At 40.0% G+C, this 26,533-nt stretch overlaps 1 protein-coding gene across 6 annotated transcripts; it reads right to left on the bottom strand.

The window, feature by feature from the left end:
• Positions 1 to 1,891: 1,891 nt before the first annotated feature.
• Positions 1,892 to 26,533, bottom strand: LOC111247851 (uncharacterized). Of its 6 annotated transcripts, XR_015323284.1 has the most exons (11): positions 26,356 to 26,531; positions 25,903 to 26,036; positions 25,414 to 25,540; positions 24,997 to 25,091; positions 24,648 to 24,864; positions 24,132 to 24,266; positions 23,769 to 23,988; positions 23,194 to 23,436; positions 15,831 to 16,253; positions 4,390 to 5,961; positions 1,892 to 4,147 (listed from the first exon to the last, which is right to left on the bottom strand). XR_015323284.1 is itself a non-coding variant. In XM_086982961.1 (9 exons), exons 2-8 carry the CDS (start codon positions 25,989 to 25,991, stop codon positions 23,207 to 23,209), a joined length of 1,113 nt encoding a protein of 370 aa, XP_086839087.1. In that variant the 5' UTR covers positions 25,992 to 26,036; positions 26,356 to 26,532; the 3' UTR covers positions 1,892 to 5,961; positions 23,194 to 23,206. The 6 variants fall into 6 exon arrangements, 4 of the variants coding, with proteins under 4 accessions (XP_086839087.1, XP_022655060.1, XP_022655053.1 ...); XR_015323283.1 differs by having other exon boundaries at positions 1,892 to 5,961; XM_086982961.1 differs by lacking the exon at positions 15,831 to 16,253 and having other exon boundaries at positions 1,892 to 5,961; positions 26,356 to 26,532.

The following is a 26,533-nucleotide window of genomic DNA, read 5'->3' as shown; positions in this document are numbered from 1 at the left end:
TCAGCAGACCCGAAAATATCGCATTGGTTGTGCATGCATGTACATACGCTGATGTCAGTATTGACGAAATTGACTTATAGGGCGCAGTAAGGAGAACTGCTCAGGAAATCATATTCGGTCATAATCTTGTCGGCACATAGTGAGAGAAGGAACGTCCAGCGAATTGCTTGTTTCATAATTGCCCTAGAAGGTTCGAAGTTGAACCCGGACGATGTCGCTGTTCTCGACCCAGAAACCTCTCATTTAAAAAGGTGTGTGGATAAATTACCCAGGACAAATACTAATTCTGAAAGATCGGAAATAACTGTGGATTTTCAAATGAGTTCTGATGTTTCAAATGAGAGTCACTGTTGTCAGAAATCTTTTTAGATAATGACTAGATATTTGCCGAATAATTGAGATCTGCATGTTTTAATAAACCGCCAAGATAATAGTTTTGTGGTTAACATCTTGGTCTTCAAAATTTATTCTATTTACTATGGTACAACACTTTTGAGAAGAATCAAAAAGATACTAATAATAAACAGAAAACAAATCACTTGCTTTTTTTTTTCCTCTTTTCCCACTTACTGTTTTGACTTGCGGTGTAATGTTTCCTTTCTTATTTTATTAACACTTATAAAAAAGTGGAGTTTATGTATTGTCAATCACAGTTTTCTTGTGCGCCAGAATGTGTTTCTGCTAAACGACGACTAAACGAACGACAACTTCGCGCCTAAGACCTTTCTTAGGACGTATGGACAAAAGAAAAACTATATGTTTCGTGCCAGTTAAAAGCAGACAAAAATCTAGCAAAGTCGATCAAATATGCTCGTATCTTGAGATACTCACTGGGCTTTTCTGTGCAAAAGCTACGACACAGATTGTTGGCTAACCGCTATTACACTTTGCTCTAATGCTCTTTACATTGAAACAAAAAAAAAACTGCTCCAACAAGAGTTCTTTATAACTTAAGCTTCAACTCCTGTATCTCATACGGTTATGCTGTCGCTTGAGTGCGAAATGGCAGACTGCTAGCAGCGATGCGGACACTCCAACTTGGTTTATGGCCAATGAGCACTATATTCCTATTCTTTCCTTATAGTTGTCGAATTGCTCTAGGCAGACAACAACGTTATCCAATTACGCTTGCTGTATGTTGTCTTTGGGTAAATGCAATCTGTACGATGTTACAGTGGGTTAAATGACGGATTTTCTCACAAAGAAGATAGCTGCATCTCTAAATATAGAAATCATTGAAGTACACAATCTGTACTGAACTAATACGAATGTGATTCCCGACGTAACACTCAAAACGTTGGAATCCGTTTATGACACCTACTCCGGCGTGGAAAAGCCCATCTTTGTAACACATATCCTATATACGTATCTCGTTAAATACATCTAATTATGTTATTTGTATCAATTCTACCCGGGTGTCTTGTGGCGTCATATTCGTCCAATTGTTATGTCAGGTATAGGGCAATAACTTGGCCGACGATGTAACTTTTCACACAACTGCATTGACAGGTCGTTAGTCGCTGAAAATTGAATCTCTGTAGCACCACACCTGCTAACGCTTGTAACGGACTTGTAGCCCACTATTTAACAGTAGGAGCATATAATAATATGTCCTACTCCTGCTGGCTTATTTTTTAAACCTACTACCGCGCTTCGAGAAGTCAATTTAAGTATAACACGTGCTGGTGATTCAACCTATCAGATAAAGTCAAATGTACCTCTGTCTCTCGAGTGTTTTTTGTAGGATGCAGTTAAAAAGGTGCACGTCACATTAACGTCAGCCGCCTCGTACTATTTTATACTACTTTTGTATTGTTTGGCAGAGTCCAGGATATCGCGACAAATTTTCATTTCATATTTTCCAACGTGTCGGAAGACTAAAATAAGCGTATGCGCTTTCATTACGTTTTTATTTTCAGTGTCTTGTTTCAACTACATTTGCATTATATCAATTACCCCCTCTTTTATATATTACACGTGGTAATAAAAGCTTATAGTGAATTTCCTATGTATGCAAACGACAAAAATTATCTTCTTCTGTAGGGTACGTGACGCAGGCGCGAAACGATCGAGTAGCCGGTCGTGAGAGAGCGGTCACGCAGCCACGACCGACGTTCTCTCTGATTTTCTTGCTCTTGCTGGGCTAAAATCATTCTACTAATGCAACTCTGCCTGCCGACCAGTTCGCTCGTTGCTGCTGAAAAGACGCGGCTCCAGAGTGGCGAGAATGGCGCTTCAATCGCCACCGCCGCCAGCGTCAAGGCGATGGAGGCCTAAGGTTGGCTTATTCTGTAGACGCAGTCACGACCTATGCAAGAAAAACCACGAAGATTGTTTCCCATTGCTAAACGAGTGGGTTGGCGCTCTCGACGTGCTTTGGTGACTTCGTAGTTGGGCGGCCCTAATTTTTTATCAGGCCTTGCCCAATTTTGCCTCCACTCTACAGAGAACAGAGCTGGACCGAGTGGCGTTGTTTTTTTCTCTTATATAGATCGCCATCCCATAGAACAAAGTAAGTGTGGAAAGCAGAATGTCATCCAATTTTAGATTACGACATTAAGCTAAAAGAGGAAATAGCAGGAAACCTGTTCCACAAATGCCGTGCCTTAGGATGAACGTGTGTATCAATGAACGATCACGTTTTTTTGCTACGCTATGAGAGCTAAATGTGTCAACGCTACCAAACGTACCGGATTGATTTTGAGTTTAATGGGAAAATTAAATCCAATGATTAACACAAGATCACAAAGTTAATTCTCGAAAGTTGTATTAAGTACTTGTAGATCTCATAAGGGCGTTCAGCTGAATAGCTCGAGACCAAGACATAACGGTTAAAACTTCACAAGTCAAAACTTTGCTGTCGAGGGGCACAATCAGCGAAACAAAATAGTAACGGAACTAACATTATCGCATCTAGACTTGTACTCCTAGATGTTAATGGAGTAAGCCTCATGTCAATTAGGAGAATACTGCGTAAATATTTGTTACTGGCAAATCTCTTAAACGGGCGCAGCACACACACGACACCCAGATGACAAACGTCTAAAGCCCTTTCGATTAAACGACTTTTTCGACATTTTCTGCCAATTCAACGCTCCCCAGTTTCTTGATGTATCTTGGTTTCGAGCTTTCTGTCGAAGCTGTCGCCTGAAGCCATAAGCTGGACTGGCAAAATAAAAAACGGTCAACTCTATTCAAAGCCTTGATAAACTTCTGCGCGTACTGTTTTGGCACCCCAATAGAGACACGAGAAAAAGCTGAAAGAGGCCTGCGCATGTAGAAAAGAAATGTCAGGCCAGCTAAGCCTGCTTGTGTTACTATTTCTGCACTCAACTTAGGCAGGCGAAATTAAGCCGCTAATGTGTATTCTCAAAGTAACATTTACGCTTTGCTTGTCGACGGAATTGCTATTTTTCAAGTCGTAATTTGAAGTGAAACACTACGATAGATACTTGTCTTCAATTATATCGTAAGTCTTTTGGATTATACGTACGTAAGAATAAGCTCACTCCTTTGCTTACTAATTTCCCAATGTACCAACTCCATTTCAATTTTTAACGATAATGTAAACGACAAAAGACGTTGTCGGCGTTGTATTATATAAATATTTATATACGAAGTATGATTTGGTTTTGTGTCTTGAAAAATTGTCGCAAAAACGAGACACAACATTGACCAAAATCTATCTGAGCTATGCTGAAAGATCTTTGTTAATCCGCGATTATTGTTTTTCAGTTCAAAATAAATAACTCATATATATATATTATTTACTCATTAAAGAAAATAATGATCATGGTATGAGCTCAACCAACCTCTCAAAGATGTTTCATTCCTGGAAAAGCGATTTCGAGAGAATCAATTCATCCTCTTTAACTTCGTCAGTGACTTAGAAGCAACTAATTTCCAACTAACCTTTATATAGTAGCTTTTTGGAACTTCTGAACTGGTGGATCATTGTACCGACGCGATCCGCCACACTGGATTTCGCGACTCGAACAAGACGATGCTCAAAAAATTGCGTAAGTTTAAGTATAGGATGAAGGCCACTTTGTGCCAGACTGCGTGCTACGCATATATTCAGAGGTACATTCTCTGCAGCAGCTGTCGAATTCAAATGTATTCCACGCTTCTTTTGCGCGCAAAGTTACTAGAACCAAAAAAAAAACTTTTAAAAGGAGAGAAGGCCTTTCAACAAGTACTATTTTACTATTTTCAATAGTATTGCTGACTTTGTGCGCATTACGTTCTTATTACCGCGATAACAATACAATACTTTCAGCCTATAGAAGTAGATATATCTTACTCATAATTATGAGATGCGCAAGACGGGCTGCAAGACGTCATAAGAAAACGCTCTTTATCTACACAAACTGTGTAGCACTTACGTACCATTAGCCGCAGGCCTTTTCCTTACCGAGGACTACGTCGTCCAGACCACCCTGTCGACGTGTCAGTGTTGTACAATTGACGGCCCAATGCAAGATAAATGTAGTAATGAGCTACTAATTAAAAGAGTATCCTCCATTTAATCATCAACGAATAGAAAGTTCTGCGAATACAGAATGAATATAGAACACTTGATATTTTAATTATTGTTAGTGAATTTAATTACTTTTTCTGCTTTTCGCTATAAAAATAGCAAGAACAATAGTATTAGCATTACTATTGTGTGATAATATGTGACAGAACAGAGCCGCATCTAGCAGTTGTGTGAGCTCGTCGCTAGATAAAAGAGCGTTCGGCTTTCGGTTCCTGTATTTTATCAGGTGATTGTACAATACAAGAAGCTCAATCATCTAGATTTGTCGTTTGGGAGGTTATTTCAGGCGAAGTGGCGGGAACGTGGCCTAGAATAGAGGCGAAATGAGGCGTGTCCCACCTCTTTTTTCGCTTGTTGGGTACCTTTGTATTTGTTGCATACCGTGAGGCATTTATAAATCGCTTTTTCTAAGCCGGACCTGGATAATATGTGGAAGGGAAAAGCCCGCTGCAATAAAATGATAGGCCAATTCGGTGTGTATGCTATAAATACTATATGGACAGAGAATTATACTCATTTTAAGTAACTATCGCAAGCATAATTTGAATAGCTCATCTTTAGCTTTATTACCGCTCCAGAAAATCTACTTGTATTTCTTATAGACTTTGATGAATATAACCTGAAGATACTTTTTAGGCGCTTTTTTTTATACAAAATGTGATTCTCGAAAAATAGCACAAAAAACGTCAAGCATGCGACATAATAATAATTATTATTATTATTACTGTTATTATAAATAAAAAACTATGGGCTCAACTGACTATAGAATTGTTGATTTCACTGATGAGCATATAATACGATAGTCGAGATATAGTTCTAGCTACAAAATGTAAAGTTTAGGTCATTCAAAACCTAAAAAAAATGTATATAAAAAGTAACGAGAACTCTACTCTATCTCTACCGACCAAGCCGTCATCGTCTAAATGTCAGCTGCGCCCGTCGCAACAATTTGTTCTGACTTCAATGCGTCTATGCCATAGTTTTTTCCAGTCGTTAGAACAGTTTTAGAGCTCAATTATGAAAATAGACCTCAGTATGGTTTTCGTTGTTTCTTTTTTTGGAAATGCCAGTAAACCCAAAGCGTTTTCTTCACGTGTTTTCTACTTTAGATGAAAGAAAATCTCGCCATGGGCTAGATCTGGTGAATATGGGGTTTAGGCAACCCAAATATCAAGTCTATCTGTAAAAATATAGGATACAAGAAACAACGCGTCAGTTGGGGCATTACCGAGATGAAAACTTCTTGGTAATACTCTTTAGTAACAGTAACATTATTCGACATGAATTTACAGTGCACAGTATTCTCAATAATCAAAAAAAGGTACTATTTTAACCTAGATTCTGCTTTTCTGTCCGTCTGGGTTCGCCGGACGACTGTGCTTTCGCCTTCCTGTTATATCCGTACACCCACGTACGGTCACCTGTAATGATGCTTTTTTAGAACAAATTTTAGATCGTCCCGGACAAGTTGTTAACTGATATTCATGTGTTGCAAATTTTCACCATATTTTCTGCTGCAGGCCTTCTAGCTTCTAAATGACTTTTTAAAATGGCCTGACATATGTGAAATTTCTGATTCTTATGCGAGTTCCGTGAAAACAACTATGTGGTCATCAAGCATGAATGGTTTTATTTTTCTCACGTTCTGAACCCTACTCGCCGTGACAGGCTACCTAAAATGAGGGTTTTTAAGACCCTCTCATTTGTTAGGGACAGACTGCTATTATTTCTATGAGCTACCCTTCGTCGCAGCCCGGCCCCCTTTCTGCATCATTGAGCGCCTTATTTCGGTCTTAATACAAACATAGGACACGCTCTTTAATAATCTATAATCGCTTTCCAAAATAATGAAACACGGCCGGAAGTCACCTAGTTAGAGATACCAGGCCAGCTTGTAGTACATCAATAAACAGAACATGAAGAGTGCCGCATACTTTCGCAACTGATCCCGATCGGCTGCGATAACCCTATCATCCAGTTGAATGGCACTTAGGTTTATGTAAAACTGGAATACGCGATGTTTTAACCCAAAATCTAGTTTTTGAGTTCGATAGGATAGTATGACTTTCAGTAAGCAGAACGTTACACCAGTCCCGCTGAACAGTCAATTTTTCCGAAGGTATCTGCTTCCGGGATGTCGTAAGCTTAGCCGAAGCCATTTAAAGGAACTCCGGCAGAGCTCAACGACGAGGCCTTTGATAGAATGAAGCATTGTCAGTTTACGTGGAAGCACCAACTGAGCAAGTTTAAACAAGCTGAAGCTTCCAAAATGAGGGGAAGAGTGCTTCGATGAAATTAGCAAACAGCCCAGTACTATTTAATAGATCAACGGTATATTTAACTGAAAACGCCGACTCACTGTAAATAACCTTAGTATTGAGGTTCACATAGCCTCTACGACATCAATAGATGTTTTTACATGCACTCTTAGCCCCACTAAGGCTCAAATTCTGTCTATTGATTTTTTAGTCAAGGTTTATTTTGCTAAAAAGGGCTTCTTTAAATTCGAGCTAGCGAAATACTTTCTAGAAATCCCGGTCAGTATAACTTTGCGAACTTGTGTGCTTGTTATTGGTAGCGAAATCTGAAGCACATTAATTATTCGATAGAGGACTGAAGCCATTTTTTTTTTGACTTAATCAACCTTAATAAAAAACGCCAATAATAATGTAAGTATGCATACGAAGAGTACGTACATATAGGTAACGATATTCATTGATCCCTTCATTCGAAGCTGGTCGGCTGAGGTAAACGGTAGTACTTTTAAATGAAACCTAAGAATCGAGTGGCACATTCGGTAATTATTCGTGAAACTGACCTCAACTATAAAGATATTTATTACCGCACAGAATCTCGGACAGCTGAATCGGACAAGAGCCTCGCTCCTTAATAGAGTCATAAAATTGAACCGAAGAACTCATAACAGGCTTGTCTACCTACTAGCGGGGACGCTACCGTTCGTCGAGGACCTCCTTCGCCACGTCAGCTATTGTTAACTCCAGCTTTCCGAGAAAATTCAGCAAAAGAGAATTAAAAATTTTCAAAGGTTGATCCTGAACTCCACCACGACCGACGAAACCCTTTTAATAGATATGCAGCAAAGCGCTAGGCCCTTGTGGTTTCTGCCACAGCCGACACGGAGAACAACAATTTCATGATTTTGATGAATATTGTATGTACTGGGTGTAAACAAGCTTATCATATGTATAATGCTTTTTGGTGCTAACAAGTTGCTGCTAGTAGGCAGCCTGGCTCGATAACACATCGAAGAATGGCAGTAGCATGGCTTATGATGCAATCACTGGCATGTTTTAAATACTTGAGTGAGTTCCAGTTTAACGACTTCAGGAAGCTTTAGCTTTAGTCCGGCTCATTAAGCCGTTATATGTAATAGTACAGCGTATTATACCCATATATCTTATATATATTATACTCATATCAGTATATCCAATTGTTATCAATGTACGTATATTATGTGATAAAGCCATATATATATATATATATATAGTAAGTTAATCAAGCAGGAATCTGCAAAACGATCCTGCAATTTCTCAAAAAGCTGGTAGTGTCCTGCGCGCCGGTTTTTTTTTTATTCACAGAAGCATTTATTTACGTACTGTCAACAATAAAAGTCTTCCTAGTTGGAAAAGACCACTTTGCGCGTAAGGAAAGATGAAGCTTTTGTTGCACACCATATCACTTTGATATGGTGCACTTCCTCTAAGAGGAAAAGCGCGCAGGTGACCTTTCTAGGTTCGCGATGCTTGCGTACTCTTGATGTTCCCTTCTCGCTTTGCTCCTACTGACCATTTTTGCGAGCTGCAGCAATCGTCATCGTAAAGCTAATGTAGCTCATTAGTACTGCTGCCCGAAAGAAAGCCCGAGCTTTTTCCTACGCTTTGGCGTAAATGAGTCTTGTTTCATGCTTTTCGGAACGTCGCGCTGCACGGATACTGTGGCAAAGCAGTCACGCAGCTACGTCACAATGAGAAATGTCAGTACTAGGACAATGCACGCGCTCTTACCGCTATCATTAGGAGATAGGGCAACTAAGACCCATCCACTACCACAATCGACGTCAATCCTGGACAGGGAGTCTGGGAATGGCAATCTCTGGTCGAGCCGCTACTGCAGTTACAGGGCGGGAATTGTAACTAAGAACCACATCTTTTCCTTCGGTCCACTATGATAACAGAGGCAGGGTGAGGATTTCTAGCATGGCCATCTATAGCTATGCTGTTCTTGTCCTCTAGTGCTGCCGCTGTTACTATTTCTCCACGGCTTTTTATCAGTCGTGCTTTCGTACGGTCTTCCATTCAACATTCGTTCGTTCACCTTTTTGTTGCGTTTTTCTTTGTCTCTTTTCCTCTGAGCGTCCGAATCTCCTTTCGCAAGCGTTTGCAATGTCGTTTCGTCCCGTCTCTATTCGTCTAATGGACATGGTCGACAGTGCTACGAACGATACGAAATAGTGGAGCGACCAATATCTTTTTCTCCCACACCACCCCCAAGCGTAGCCCCACTCTCTGTCGTTGTTTCCACACTTCGCCGAAGTGCTTCCTCTCTGCACTCTCTCCGCACCTAACCATTTTCTACTACCCAGTTGCCCGGACGAGTGGGCTCCCGACTCGATTTAGTCTGTCTGTCTCTCCAACTCGCGGTGCAGCCAGACCAAGGACCCACACGTTTGGCCCGAAGTTACACAATTCCGAGGTGTCGGTTGAAGATCTTCGGTAGTTCATGAGAGTTTCGTTGTCTCTGATTGCCCTCGAGACGGGTAGCGCTGGTGGCAGCGACCGTGACACATCTGCCGCGTGTGTTCAAGTCATTTGAAGAATAAATTATATGCAATTATCCGGTAGAGCAATTTAATTTACTTCTGTTAGTGGGAAAAGTAAACATTTTGCGCAGAGATATGTACGGGCGTGTATCTGCACGCAAGTGCCTGCGTATTTCGAAATGCTATATAGTTGTTTATGTATACGAACGTTGACGTTCTTGTTCATATAGTAATAATATGTTACCCGGCAGTAGAACGAATAACAAATAAATTTCCCCGCGAGCATCGTAGAAATTCGGCAGTCGCACATATTGTTGGCGGAAGTCACTTCGCTCAGGTACAGTTTAACCACGACAAGTGATAAATTTTAGTTCATTCGCGAGCTTTTCTTTTTTTTCTACCTAGCAGAACTCTCTCGGCTTAAATGTCTGTACAAATAACAGCAACCACTGTCACGCACACTTACAATACGCAATTTCTCAGGTTTATGTATATATAATTATATGTATATATATTACATTAAATCTGTATATATGGCGTAGTTGACGCGTTTTGATGTGAAAATCTACCGCATTATTGATAATTTTTGGTAACATTTAAGCTCAAACGAGCTAATTTAAATCTGGAACATCAACCATTATACGTTTTAGCGAAATATCGCAGCCGGTAATAATTTTCTCTATTGTTATTATTGGTCTATTATTGGCCAAGCTGGAAAGCTCAGAATGATCAGTTCTACCTCGCTCAGTTTTAGTTGCACTCACTTAATGCTTACATACACGAATGTATATATATATATATATCAGGCTGGAGCAAACATAATTTCATTGTTTTTAGCTAAAAAAAAAAGTCGCGCATCACCCGAGTTCTAGTTACAAATTAATACATTATCTCGCGACTTTTTCCTATCTTTTAACGGATTTGTTCCTATCGCCAAACATTTCCAGGTCTAGTGCCGAAAAACTCCTCCACACACGTGTTGTAGTGTTTTTGCTGTCCGATGAACGATTGCGAGTTGCATTTGCCAGTGATCGGAGAAGTTCCATGATCTGTGCGAGCGAAGCCTAAAAAATATAGTGAATGGGGTACCATTTAAGCGCTCCTACAAGGTAATCTTTATAGTCGTTGCCAGGAAAGGTCATAAAAAAAAAGCATGACTCTGTTCCTTCTGTCGAGTCTTTTCCGTTCGATAATCCTGTTAAATCGATACGATGAGGCCACGTACCGAGTCCTGTTGACCATCTTGTTCATTTCAAACGTTTCTCTAACTAAGCCATCTCCTTTCAGGATAAAGGTTCAGTTTTACTCTGACCTTAGGTGTATCTATTAGGACTATCCATTTTTTTTTCCACTTCGCTTTATGTCGACGTAGAGACATCACTTTGTGTTACTATGCTGTCATTGTGGTTGCATGTTCTTTGATGTTATGCGTTGTCTCCTTCTGCGCTTTATCCAGTATATGAGACATCCAAGCTTCTAAATTCTTATAAAATTATATAAAAAATGCCTAATAACAGTCTGCTGTGCAGTTTTTCATGAATTTTTTTGCTACTCAGAATCCTCATTGACTTCGTATAGCGAACTAAGTTGGGGTGCATTCTCCAAGTCTGATGTTTCACTTTTGAACTTCGCAAATCTGTTTTAGCAGTTCTTTCAGTTATAGTTTTCGTCGCACAGCGTACAAATATCCCATACTGCTATATCAATCTTTGACCTCTGTAAAAGGCGAAGAGGAGTAGAACCTTCATTTTTGGAGCCTAAACCTGACATAAAATCCCGTTCATTGTACAACGAAATTACGACGGGCTTACAGGGAGTGCACTTTCAAACGATATATAAACGTACACAACGGAATGGTAACAAGGGAAAGGAGCATTAGAAACAAACTTAAATTATTAGTATTCGAACACAATATTTTTAGTTTAAAGTCCGGACGCACCGTTAGGCAGTAACGCATCGTAACTCTTACTCAAATATTCCATTAGGGCCAGACTGGCCCGTGAACTCTTGCCCCTATTTACTTAATCTTGTTTCCAGAATCTGTCGTTAATCAGATCCCCTTCCAAATTCCTTAAATTTACTTTTTATTTAAATTAAAAATGATTTTCCAGTGATTCTTTTTAGAGGCTTCAGTACTGATAATGTCATTGATCTGCCTAAAGATATTAGCGAACAACATTTAGTAGCAGTGTACAAAAGCAAGTAAATTCTCAGGCTGACACTGTGTGTGTCTTAAGTGAGTGGCCGCTCTATGGTGGCACTACACCCTACAATTTGCTACCGCACGCGTGTGTCTCCGTAACAGCTTAGTGGGGAATCTGTTTACCCGCTAATCTTAAAGACATACCCTAGAATAGAGCATGTCTTTTTTTTTATAGTATTCCATTTAGAATAAATTCAAATCCCGACGTACACAGTTTGTGTCGTGCACGCAGTCAGCTTTTTGATGGAATTCCTAGCGGCGGGGGCCAACGCGCGAAAGATTTAGCACAGCCGCAGGAATGATATTACAGTCTCGCTGGGATATTGAAGAACAAGTCGAACTTCAAAATGAAGTATTACATTTGCATTTATTAATAGCTTAATAAAACAAAACTAATTTCTTCTGTTGGTAAGTAAGTAAGAGAACTATTCGTTACAGGCTCGTTATTCGACTGGTTCATCAGATGTTTGCGTGATAGTTTAGTAAGTGAAGTATCTCTCTGCTGATCTTACGGACACGTTGTCCTCTAGATTCGAACTTGGGCATACATAGACTTCCTCACGCGCTACGAACCAGCCAGCCAGCCAGCCAGCCATTTGATGGAATTACGCCTAACGACGATCTCGGATGTAAAACCCGAAACATAGAGGTTAGCCGTACGAATCGTTCTACGTTGATTAGTAAGGCTCCTTGCGTTCTGTCAATCACCGTACTCACCCGCGATCAGCACTTACCGCCCCCTCTCCTAAAGTGTCCCACAATGGATTATAAAGTTTTCATTTAGTTTTTACCCTTGAAAGACAATTTATTGAATATGAACCGTGCTCACTTTGTGATACAGAACGGTGTCTGCTCAAACAGCGAAATAGTTCAAGTAACGTTTGTTCGCTTATCTGAGATCTGAGGTAATTTTTTTCTTTATAAGTGAGGTCTTATTGTGATTTGCGCAACCGTATCGTCCATGACGAAAGTTAACAGTTTGCTATCAGCTATCACGTTGTGACCGGTTAATTAACTAGGCTACGAAGTCAAGGTGAATAATTGGATAGTAGTCGGTTCGGGAATATCAATTATACTAGCTGACCGAAAGTCAAATAGCGATTAAATAGTGGAATAACGTTTCCGTTTCGTAACACTATCGTATCATCTGGTGCTCTCTCAAAGTTCTGCTCGTTCAGACAACACTGAGGGGCTGAGAAATTTGTAAACAAGGCGTTTAACAACACCATTCACCTCGGGATTACAAAATCCTGAGAGAAAGACCTTTTTTTTTGTCACTGGGGGGTCCTAGATCTTTGTAGGGGCAAAAGCACCTCAATGTTTATTCAATTCTAAAGACAATATAAAAACTATGCTTGACTTTTTGAAACCGTCCATGCTTACCTTGATACCATATTTTATAATCCTCGCCTTATTCACCACTTTTGTAAACTATAGCGAATTCAAGTGATATTAAAAGTCAGACTTTAACGTGGATACGTCGGCCTTTCGACGCGTTGCCCCGAATAGTGCCAAGGAGCAAACTTTACCCTTGAAAAAAGTCATTTCGGCTATTTCATAATTAATTACCTTCAATATAATGTAGGCAATTAAACATTTTCGATATATCGCAATCTGCCTATGGATGGGGAGTAGGCTTTGTGCCATTGATGAGAACAAGATTCGTGCGCGGCGTTCTTTCGGATGTTCTGCGTATCGCTTTCCGATCAGCAGCCGAGCATCAATATATTTTTATGCATTAAGTGCGGTCCGCACGCTCGTCTGTTTTTTTTCCGATTATTCAGAACAGACCGAGCAATGTATGTGGGAAGAAGAGAGGAGGGAAGATACAGCGGACGAAGTAATGGCGCTAAAGGATGTACTTGCTATCTCATCACAGATCCACAGGTCGATCCAACAATGTTGTTGTTGTTGTTGTTGTTGTTGGCGACAACCCCGTTGCCGATTTTTAGGATGTTGTTGTTTTTCCGATGCCTGCTGCTAATACAGAATGAGGAACCTGGATGCGGCGAGAATGTGCACTTCTAGGATAGTGATACTGCGCATATCGAAAGCTCGCTGAAGCAAAAATCAGGTGAAAGCACCATAAAAAAGAACATGACGCCCGTAAAAGCACTTACACAGTCAAGCACTCTCTCTTTGAAGAAAAAAAGAATTAACTTATCATCTTGTCATAGATACTTTTTTCGTTCTGGATGCACGTCGTATGCAGGCCAAGAAAAGCAACATCTACTTTTTTCACGTAGCATCACCGTGAGAAAAGCAGAACATTGTTTACTGCAAAATGTTCGGCTATCTAATTGAACCTGAATGACTTTAGCGTTCCAAAATCGACCAGCAAATAATATATAAATAAATTATGCATGTCACCTGATAAATAAAGGCCTAGTACTTCATTTGATAATATTTGCCCACCAACCCATTTGAACGGCCGCTACATAAGTAAACAAGCTCCAGTATTGGAAAGGACACAAATACGGATTGTGGCGTTTATGATTAAATTCCTTGTAACATTTGCGATAAGAAATTTAAATACGACTAAAATCTTAAATGACATGCTGTATTCAATACGGTTCGTGTAAAATGCTAGATTTCACGAGGACTTTGCCCAGCATTGCTTTAACCCTTTCAGTTTTCTCTCCCTTTCTCACGCCTCTATACACTGAATAATAATAATGTTGTTTGCGTTATTTACTTTCTCTCGGTAATTGGTATTAAGCTTTCTTTCGTCTTCTACAACATGCTTCTAGTCTTTCGAGCAATGGGCAAAGGCGTCGGCTTCTAGTAATATAGAAAATATGTAGATTGTGCGATATTTCTTTTTCTACTACATGTCACTGAAGAGACACATGAACTGAGCTCTTGCTGAATACCATTGCAGTGAGTCAGTCGATTCACAAGCGTTATTATTTTAATATCGTCTATTTGCCACGGAATCATTGTTTTATTATTATTATGCAGTTAACAAAGGACAACGAATCAAGACTTGATCAAAATCTGGTTTGTGCTCAAGACTGGCTGTGCCCTTTCGTCCTGTAAGTTTTGAGAATAGGCAACCGAGTCTTTATTTTTCTTTTAAAAAACAGACGTACGTGATTGATATTTTGACGTGTGCTGATTGCGCATTGATTCTACAATTACATTTTATATTTAGGTGACATTAGACGGGTACACCTTACGAAATTTTGCAGTAACTTATGGTACACGAATTTAGCATGGTACACAGTTATGAAAAACGGGTTAATTTTTTCAAGCCAATGAATAAAGCTGCGGTCAACACGTGTTTTGTTTAATGCCGTCGTCTAGTAAGGCGCTTTTCTGGGCATATTTAGCCTCTATTTAACATATATATTTGACAGTTTATGCTACACAGGTCTGACACCAACACTGTGGCTCAAACACTATAATATAAATACTTTAATATAATACCGACTTTTGCTGCTACGTATTGACGCAGTAAAGGTTACCCATAAATCGATACGTATGAAGCTGTTGCTCTTGTTGACTCTAGTTAATTTAGGGTTGCAGTCCCGTTATATAGCGTTGCTAGAATGAACCCCGCTATCGAAACCTGCGATTTCGTTTAAAAGATAACAGAAACCAATAAAACCGAAACGATACCTTGATATGATAATAAAGTCATTCAAGGTCTACGGGGTCGTAACATTGGGTTACCTTTCCGAATGAATATAGGAGTGACCCTTTCTGATTTTTGTTTTCTTTCGCCGTTTCTCCCCATTACGTGTCAAGCAGACCAAAAAGCGTGACCTCATAAACCACCACTGCCACCCACGCCGTAACCACCGTCAGTGCAAGATTGCAAAATAAAGGGGCGATCTGTGCCGAAGCAGCTTCCGATCGCACAAGCACCCTCTAGCTCTCTCTCTCGCTCTGTCTTGCTTCCATTGCCCTTACCCCTCCTCCATTCATCCCCTTCAGGTCAACATCCATTCGGCTGGAATGCTAACTAAAGCGACAATGGTATATTGTCCCGCAATCGAATGGAAACCAATAAAACAAAGTCGCCCTCTGACGTCTGGTCCCACTCGGGCCTTACTAGCTTCACCCGTAACCAAGTGCCTAATACCCGTATCTCCGACAGCCCCCAGATGATTCTGGATGATAGCAATACCTCTTCTTTGTTCCATAATAGCTAAAGCGGACGTTTCAAATTTCATCTTGTTGGCTTTTTTCTTTCCTTAACTTCGTCCCTTTCGCCGTCTGCTTACCCAAACATAGTCATTTGCTCCCTAACTCCGTTTCCGCGACCTAGTCACTTCACATTTCTTACTCTAACGTAACCTCACCATCGTTTCGCGCAGCTGATCAAACCCCTTTCCATCTCTCCCGTCCCTGGGTGTTCGAGAGAGGAGCCTTGTCAGCCGTGGCACGCTCAGCTAGTTGAAGATAACAAAGCAGGTCACGTATTGCGTTGGTCATGAATGCCAAATGTTGCGGAATAAATACGTTGTTGAAAATAAATAAACATATGAACTCGAAGTCTATACACACTGAATGGACCCCGGCCACATATGTTGCATGGGTCGCGTGGTAAACCTGATAATAGACGCCAGCGTAAAGTGCGCTAGAGAGGTCCAGTTGAAGGTAAAAAGGTAAAACGTAGGCGACGAAAGAACAACGCCACGTCTGAAGAGGTGAAACCAGCATGCTGCAACACATGAAGGGCGGCTGTCAATACCCGTCCGATGAGCTTATGCGAATGGTATCGCCTGGAATAATTAAAATGCTGAAATTAAGGTCTGAATGTAGAGATTTGAAATATCTAAGTCGTAGGGGGATACGAGGCGAGGTCTACGTCGGTATATAGTTTAAGTTAATAACGTGTGATTGCAAATTTCCACGTATCGTTTATTGTTATAGAAGATGTCTGCATTGCGTTGATGCGTGATTGTGATGCCATCTCGTCTCTAACCGTTTCTTTGTCCAGTTTTAAAACAGACCGCGGAAATTTGATTTAGAGAACTGCGATTGGTAAACAATTCATTAATAACAAATCGACAAACGATTTGCACTAATTACTGATGGAACATTGTTTAGTATTTTCGAGCGTACCACATCAATACCTGGTCAGGGCATCTTTCGTTCACGCATTTTCCCTTTTTATCGATATAATGAAGTTCCGTCGAAATACTCCGAAGTAGAGGTTCACTTACCTGTGTCTACATTGCTTGCCTGTAAAAATCAGCTCCTGTCATTATTATAATATCGACCGTAGTACACCACTAAACCCGCCGGCAGTTGTCGATTATATTATGCTAATTTTTTGCCGGAGGGTAACGACCATGGCGCTTCTAGTGCCGTCAAAGTTCTTCCCTAAGCACAACTAACGCCTAAGCTTTAATCTTTAACCTGCCACCGTACTCTCAGCGCAGTACACCCCTGCAGCGATCAGTGTACAGTGTCGCCACCGCCACAGTAGCACAAAGTTCACGCCAAAATTTCGTAGGGCGAAACAAATCGTCGCCTCTCTCTTCCAGCCGGCGTCAACTTCAATTTTAAACACTGATCCACACACGGGTTGGCTAGCATGCTTCTTAGCTGGCTTTTCGTTGCCACGTCGCTTCGGTCAGATTTCTTGTCATGTCCCTTTTTCCCGCTTTCTCTTGTGCACGATGTTTCTCCTAGCTGAGTAGCCCGCTTGAGGCATGGGTTTTCGCATTGGGGTTTTCCGACGGTGCTTCCCTATTTTGCCGACTCTGAAGGTGCTATAGTCATAGCGGAAAGCCTGACTGGAAAGTACATTAAAATAATTCACCGACACACGGGGCAACTCTGATAGCAGAACCTTACGTCATATTCGATTACCGTCAGCCCCACTTGGAGGCGATAACAGCCCTGGAGACCCGGGCGAATGCGGGAGCATGAAAAAGTTCAGGAAGCATTCGTAAGTAAACTATAGCAATGTCGTTATAATCGAACAATTTCAACCCAACCTAATGGAGTTGGACGCGTCCAGATGTGTTGAAATGTTCAATGAGTAACCCGACACTAAATCTTCGAAAACAAAAAAGCCATTAAATTTGATCGAAATAAGATCAATCACCTATCTTTAAATAGTGAAAAAATATTTCTAATTTGCGGCTAATTCGCGAACGTTATTCTTACATAGCTTTTGGTTTCGGCCTCTGGGTTCGCTAGAGATTCACAGATATGATTACCTCAAATACTAAGAGCCCAGCGGCACAGAGTATACAAATGCACCTACCCTGTACCCATCAAACTCACTCTGAAACATTCAATTATTACTATCAAGGATTTTTATTTCTAGACGATAATCTTAGTCAGTTCCTGGGGTTCACTTATCTGAACAAAACACATCATCGATGACTTTTATTTTTTGTCAATCCTTTGTTTTGAAACTAGTAGCCAATGTAGCAATTAATCCGTCTGATAGCGTTACCGCTTGCATTCGCTATTACAATACGAAGAAGTATTGACGATGTTTTGCGTCATCTTTGATAGATAAATAATGGATTGGGAAATCTCGGGCCTTTGCTGTTTGAGATTGTCTTAGCATGCTTTGAATCCTCATAACTTTTTGTGAAGTCTATTAAAATTGACATATACATATTCCATATACTACCTACATTGCCAAGAATCCTTGACCTGTACCACACAACGTAGCTACTAGTTTGTTAGGATGAATAGACGGAGTTATTATGTTCTAATGAAATAATCGTCGACGGTTTTATTTTTATTTCTAGCATAATCATGTAAATTTCAGAGATATATATCTCTGAAATATATATATATATATATATATATATATATATATATATATATATATACATATATATATATATATAAATATGTACACAAAAGTTACAAAGTACACACAATATAAATATCGTTAATAATAGTAATATTCACGACAATATATGTACATATACAAACTAACGACAATCATATCAGTTGCGCTGGCAAGGGTAATGACAATTGTTATTTTTGTATATCATCATGTTATCATGTAATTTCTTTTAGAAGATAATTAGAAATTAATGATGCTCTATGTACTATCATCAACCAAATGGCAACTAAGTAAAATTCGCAACCTCCCAAAGTGCCATCCGTTTAATAAAACAACTAGTTAACCCAATCAATTATACTCTACTAAAATTAAGTCAGGAAACACCAACCATTTATAATACGTAGTCCGCCAGTAATGCCCACAGTTTTTCAGAATCACTGCTCGGACAGTGACGTAAACTTACCGCTGGCCATCTTCCCTCTCTTCTGCTAACCGCTTTGCTCGAAGTTCAGCTTTACACGAACATATACAAGCGAATTCATTGGTTTGACGTATGCTATGAATTACAAAGGTACATTTTTACGATGACTTTAAGGATATTGGATTAGTGTTTGCCCCCGGTGGATAGTCACGACTCGACATGTTAGTATTTTCTATGTGTGCACAATGAATATCACTCAAGCACATCTGCTCTTACCAGCACTATTATCCGCGAGTACTCAAGTTTACATTACAAGACAAGCGGCTGCGCGAATCCAGCGTATTTGTATGTCTCACGTCAATTTTAGCCGAGAAGAAATTGTGCGTAGTAGCCAAATAACGAAAACGTTCTGTGTAAAGCGTGAAAGCAATTATGCAGCCTTGTCTCCTGTATGAATATTCTACAAGACATGGAAATGGATATAGCATTAAAGTTCTAGAAAAGTACATTTTGACTGATCAATAGATATTTCTCCCAAGCAAAACAATGACTACTCCGTATTTATACAAATAAATATAATAGTAAAATATTTAGGAATGATATTAGAGCAAAATCTAGCCAATGTAATTCACGTCATGTAATCAATGTTACCATCGCTATTATAACCACGTGCGACCATATGTGAATATGTAGACGTAGATATTTATTGTGTTGAAATCGTATATAGAGAGATGTAACTTTTTGTATGCTATATAATGTACGTTATTGGACGTTGTATGCATTGTTATGTATGAATGTGCGTGTATTATATATGTATGTATGTATGTAGATGCATTTATTTCTCCGGATGTCTATATATGCATGTACACTGATAAACTATCTATGACATGATGAGGATCCTTTCGATAGTTTTGAATAACTCGTTGAGTAATATTTTTCTCCGTATATAATGCGCACAAATCGCTTATCTCAATTCTAATGTATGTGCAGTATAGTAGAACAGCAGTACTAGATACCTATATCATTGTTTCAAGTCATGATCTAGTATTAGACGAAAGGTTCTGTGTATTCTGCATAGCTTACAATTTTAGAATTGTTAGTAAATATTATCATTTTTGTTTTGTATGTAGAAGAGCTATTTGTAGAATACTTCTTCCACGTTGAGCAATCTGTATATCCAAAAATGTTATAATTCTGTGTTGGCTAAATAGGTTTTCTATGATTTTTTTTTTTGGTTAAGATAGCCTCCCCTGCTTTTATAGTAGTCTGTTTGGTTAACCCGGGACCTGATGAAGACAACAGTCCATCTCATCGAAAATCGCTGAGAATTTACTTTTCGTCCAATCCGTCTGTATATGAAGGCTAAAGACCAACATCATGCTATTTCTTGAAGTTTCTGATTTGTAAAAGTTTAATCACAAACGTAACAGCAAAAGCTTCGAGATACAGTTAACTGGAGCTTAGAGTAAAAAAAAAAGTGTCTCAATCGACGCATTACTCTGCCTTTAACTGCGTTGCCAAACGACACGCGGATGAGCTAATCAACGCAATCCATGGCAGCTGTATTGGGCGGTCGTGTAAAGGCTTCCCCTCATAGATGCATCATTTCAAAGTTTTAAGCGCATTTAGACCTCTTCTCCTGTGTACGCCAGAAAGTTGCCGTTTCAACAATGTTAACAGGGCAAGTCATCGAATATCAATCAAGTTCCACATTAGAATAGGTAACGAATTGTTTTCGTTCACAACAAGGTGGACTTCTGTGTTATCCTGATAATAATCTTCTCTATGGCCGAACCCCTCTATGGACGGATGCACTCCTCCGTCTGACAGTCTCCTATCTAGCACAACCTCGTCGTTCCTCAACTAGAAAACTGGCGAAAAAATTAAGTTCTGACAATTTGAGTTGCATTATCCGTTTCGCCCTAAAATTATTGTCCCCTAATAATAGTTCGCGGGGAGATTATTCAGAGATCTAATACACTAGGGTGTGTTCAGCAAGAAGCGCTAGCTGTTGCAAAAAAGAAAAAATCAAAATCCGATATATATATATATATATATATATATCTTATTAATAAATAGCGTAGAGAAAATTAACCGTAGACACACCCTGTTACACGGTTTGTTAGTACTGACACAATCTTTTGAATATTGCATGCGCGCATTTCATCGCCAATTGACTCTAACCATTTTGTTCTTTCAATGTGCCACTACTTTTTCAAGCCTTTGTTCCTCTCTACGCTCTAAATATTATTGCTGTTGGTAAATACGAAATGAAAATGAAGCTGATGTCAGGTTAGTGGGAAAGCACTAGGTAAAAGTTACTTCCGACTATATCTACCCCTCTACAGTTTTTGTCACTGCTGCAAAAACGCATTGCATTATTCTTGGTGACTCGATAAACTAGCTTGTATTTTGACGATTATTGTAAACCCTTAAATACACGATTGGCAGCGTTTATTGACAATAGTGGAGGAAATCTTTCGAAAAGGGTTATCAAAACACCAGATTAAACATGTAGAGTAATGAGCTTAACTGTGGAAAGACCATCGAACCTAATTTTCAACAATTGTTGTATTCCACTCAAGACTGGTTGCTGTTATCGATAGCATTATCGTAATAATTTAATGGCTCGCTCTTCCTCAAGGAATGCTCAACCGATGTCAGCGCTAACACTACAGATTGTCTGCGGCCCTTCGACATCGAGGCAGTCTTAGAAAAATCCTGACAATCTCCCATTGAATTTGGCCATTAACTAATTTGCTGTTGGAGACTGCACGTCATCGATCGAATAGGCATGAACCAATGTATAAATGGGCACCTCACGCGTCATGCATGGCTATTCGCCGACTGCTGTTTTTTTAAAAAGTTACCGAAAGCTGAAATACCGGCAAATTTGTTTACGGATGCCGAAAACGACCAATGAATCTATTAACACCCTAAACACGTGACCTTTTTTAAATGTCAATCAGGGTTATCGGATAGCAGAAAAAAGTCGAGCCCACACTCGACGTTCACAATTGTAAGTGCTATACATTAAACGACGAGAAACTCGTAATATCGCGTCAACCAATAACGTATCTACCCGGCGATAACTTAACAAATCATCATCTCCCTCTACGTAAAATCGTCTCGATGGCGCACAACATCACATTTCTCATTCGACCTTCTTTTTGACGCACATGCTGTAGAACTGTATTATTATTATCAACGTGGTTGTGAATATATATAATTAGTCGTGGGAATATTATTTTTGTACGTCACTTGGATGAGTTACCTAGTGAGCAATAGGAGTTGGTACGTGGCGCGCAGACATTCGGGTCGCTGCAAGAAGACACCCACCGCGCGTAATGCTTGCTTTAATAAAAGCGTACACTACAGCCGACGCAACGCATAGCTCTAACACTTTGGAGTTTCCTGTCTTTGATTTATCCTTCTACCGCCTTCTATGAAATATTAAATTTCACAAAGTGCGAGACGTTTTGACAACGGTAAAGTAAAGCGAATATAAGAATGCGTATAGACTCAATACGGGGTTATCCGATTGTGTGGCCCGAGTGCGAGGCATACCGCCATACCGTACATAGCACCATTTACCGATTTTGTTACACATTCCATACTATAATACAACAAAGCAGAACGAATGTTGAGTTTTATGTTTTACGTACAACGATGTATGAATAGATTACGATCATTTACACCAGGGCTTTCTATAGCCTCCGCAGTTGTCTGTACGTGCAAATCTAGACGTACTTATGTATGTTTTGTAAATTAAATGGGGCGAATATAATATACCTACTTATAAACATCAGCGTTAAAGAGGACCGGGATACTTTTCCCCGTCCTTCCATGACACAGAACAGCGGTCAGACGTAAGTAGGCCTTTGAGTGGTAATATATATCACTGGCAATGGAAAGTGGGCTTTTTGGTGCAAAGAACCTCGAAAGCTTTTTGCACTCGAATCGGCTTTCTTCCTCTGAGTACACTGCCTTCGTGTATTATTTTCGTCCGGCTGTAATACCTAGAAGATTCCTATTTACATGAGGACATTTTGTCTGGACGTTTGCGTATACCATTCTTGTTATTAATATTGCACTCATGGATCTAGTAGCGTAACTATTAAGGTAACTATTTAATTGACCGACCAAACAAAGCGTTCTAAATATTGCCGCCACGGTTGACCAGTCTCTAAACAATTGCCGTCTATTTGTCGGTTCTCTAGAAGTAATGCTTCCATGTTAGAGTTAACCTTCGGGAGTTTCTGTAGGAGCCCACAAATGTGCGTACACGGGAAAGCGTATTTGTCGCGAGTGAATGATATAAGTCACGCCCAATGCAAACACGTCCGCATAAAATGAGATACCGCGGTGTTGCGTTTTTCACCAATAACATCCTACATATCGGTTATGATTGTGGGCGAAGAAACTCGTAGAGCAAAGCAGAAGCATTGTGAAAAAGCCTGATCACGTAAACCATACTCACAGACGGGTTTACTTTATCGTTGTCCATCTTCTGCAGTCCCCTCCTCCTCCTTGTGGCGCTTTGTTTTATTTGAGCTTTCGTCTGAGTGATTTCTGGAACTTTGTCTTCGCGCCACTAGCTCTTTACCCCTTACATTTTTTTGCCGTTTTGTGTCCGCGGATGTTTTAACTGTTTTTCTGCTATCGTCCGAGTCATCGCTTGAAGTGAGTCTTTCTTTTAAGGTGCCTGCTGGATAATAGGCTCCTGAAAAGTTCGTAGATTCGATAGAGCTGGTAGAAACACATAGATCGTATTGAATTTAGATGAGCACTCAAGGAAAAACTGGAATAGCTCTCTATATTTCTCATTAGTAAATTGTAAGAAGTTTGTAGAATGAGAATTCATAAAATTCCCTATAATGATACTACGTTGTGCCTATAAGTTATCAAGTTAAAAAGAGTAATATATCAATAGCCAAAAGCAGACTTTCGCGATAGCTTCAATTAGAAGCGTCAGTGAAAAGTTAAGAATTGTATCATCATTGTAATAAATAAGCCAAATCAGCGTACCGTTGACTTACACCGTTGACAGCTTACCAATAATGCTTTTCCGCCTTCCTCGAGTGACCGGATCACTATTGTCGTCGTCTTCAGTACTCGTACTTTCATCAGCTGAGGTCAATTCAGCCGGGTCTGCTAGGGTAGTGGGCTCATTGGGTCCTTCAGCCGGAATTGTATCTGCTTCGGATGAATCTGAATCAGTCGAGTTGCACAGGTCGATAAGCACTGGCGTTCGCTCGCGATAAGGTTTAATCACCTAGAGACAAAACATTAGGATGAAGTCAGGAGAGCACTGTTTAAAACAACTGCTGAGTAACTGCACGTGCATTTAGTGTAACGTTTTCTTCTATAGCTTCTTTAGGTTAGGTGAAGCGAATATTCAGGCATAAATACACGTACCTTGACGATCTGGCAGTCATCGTCATCATCGGATGTTTCGTCAGATGATGAAACAATAACTAATGCGCCTCTCTGGCCTCCAGATGTGCTTGCCGAATTCAGTTGGGTTCCCGATGTTGACGGTTGCGGAGAACCCTAAAAAAAGATGTCACAAGAACGGTCACTTGAGCGTATTGAGATTTTCATTAAAAAACAAGAAAGCCAATACCTCTAGCCGCTCCTGTTTTGAGATATTTTACAATTTCGATTCTTACTATGTTAATAAATTTTATATCAACATACCTTGAATAATACTTATTATTAGTTATGCCAGAGATGATTTCACAAGTCCGAAAAATATTAGAACTTAGATTTAACAAGCTCAGGGACCATAGGTCAGACTTTAAAAGAGGATCAAGTTTTTTTTTTACTTAAATGCTTTCTAACGGTGAATTAAATGCTCGAGCGTGTTGGCTGTTCAAATGTTTCGTGCTACCAACAAACTCTACTAAATTTGTCTGAGAATAATTACTATACCGTCGTCGGTGGGGGTAGCCTGCTTGGCCCGGGCTGAGGAGACCAGGGCCGAAAGGCCGACTGCCCTACGGCTCCTGGTTCTGCGCCTAAACGGGGTACTGCTCCTTGACCAACACCACGTTCGATTCGCTCTCTAGTGTCACGCTCAAAAGCGCGCCGCAGTCTCTCTACAGCTTCCTGATACGACAACGGTGGCCGATACTCATACTCCACGTTTCTGAAGAATGAACCTTCACTTACTGTTCTGTGAGCATTTACAGCTTAAGCAGCACTACATTTTGTCGTCGCACAAAAACCTTTGCGGGCGTTGGAAATTAACAGAAACTATCATCAGCCTGTTGTTACCCACCTGTCATACATGACCATGTCGTGTGTAGATGAAGCAAAACAGTAGAATTCATGTTGGAAGTGTGAGGTATATGGTCCTAGATAGTGGTCCAGCATCTGTTTACCAACATTTATTCGAACAAAATATGTTCATTTAGCTGTTATTGTGATGTTGCAAGTTGTATAAATTATTGCCAGTAGCTTTTATTATCTAATATTATTTTAATCGTTCTGCCGTGTTCAGATAGCTGACTCAATTCGATATATTAACTTAAGTAACTGAATTCCTGCTAAACTATGCAAATATTGTACGGATGTACAGAGATCGTCATTTAGGACGGATACTTAATTGATCGTTTAAATCTTACGATTCAGCCTAAACAGCTATTACTCTAAGAGAGTGTGCAGTAGTAATGTAACCGCTTTTCACGCAACCTACATGTCTCATTTCCATGGAACGGATGTCGACTCTACAGATCATAGTTAGAATGACCTCGAGAACCAGCGAAACACCATGCGGAGGCGGCAGAAGTGCGACTAACTCGCGATTGAGCCACGGAATTAACCTGAAGAGTAAATCCAGTGAAGGGTGTTAGGTTGGGGAAATGAGAACTGCTTAATATGCTAATATATATAAAACATGAGCAGAATAAGAAGCTGACTTGCTTTTCGTCGCAGAACTCGTCATGTGCATGACTTAAAACATAAGGCCCCACAAGTATCAATTATAGCTCTATCTTTGCCGTTGGTAACCCACCCTTAGTAGCTCGCAAACTTCTCGTTTATCTTACGACCAGTCCCATATAGCGTTTCTTTTTACAAATTGCCTTTAGTTTCAAAACAAGCTAATGCAACCGGATAATAATATGGAATCCAATACTCTAAGGCGATGTTGCTTGTTGTTAATGTAACTATTGTTTGTAGTCACCTGTGCGTTTGCGCTGGGTTATTGTCGTAGAACTCGGCGCTAACTTCCCTATAACGAGAGTAGCCATTTGGCCGAGCGTAATACCCCATCTCGTATATACTGCGACGCTCAGCTGAGGTAGAGGGAAACGGCGTCTGCGACAAAAAGCAGTTGATTAGGCAAAATATGTCTTCCATAAGACATAATCATCATAATGAGCATTTATTCAGTGCTAACTTGGGTAATCAGGTGCGTCGGCTGACACTAACTATTGGCTAATTACCGTCGCTGTACATCTTCATACAGCAAAAATCCATATCTAAATAGAAAAACAAATACATTTTTGAAACACACGAATTCTGTTAAAAGAGGAGGTATTGCTGCTCGACTTGAAGACCGGACCAGTCAGCCAAACATCTAGCTTTAATGAAAACGATCTAGCCACGTTGTGATTAACAAAATATCCCAACTCACCTGCGCTATACCTCGAACAGGAGCAGCTCCGGCTCCAGGTGGAACGCGGAGATGCTGGAAGATATGATACTGCTCGAATTCATAGTTCTCTTTAATGTTGTGCACAATCGTGCGAAACGGTTTTTGGCACAACGGACAAGTCGCCTTCACCTGAAGTCACCATAAAACATGTAGCAAC

The sequence above is a fragment of the Varroa destructor genome, unplaced genomic scaffold (assembly GCF_002443255.2).
Source record: "Varroa destructor unplaced genomic scaffold, Vdes_3.0 BEIS01000001.1, whole genome shotgun sequence".
Lineage (NCBI taxonomy): Eukaryota > Metazoa > Arthropoda > Arachnida > Mesostigmata > Varroidae > Varroa > Varroa destructor.
This window is presented reverse-complemented; position numbering and strand designations above follow the sequence as displayed.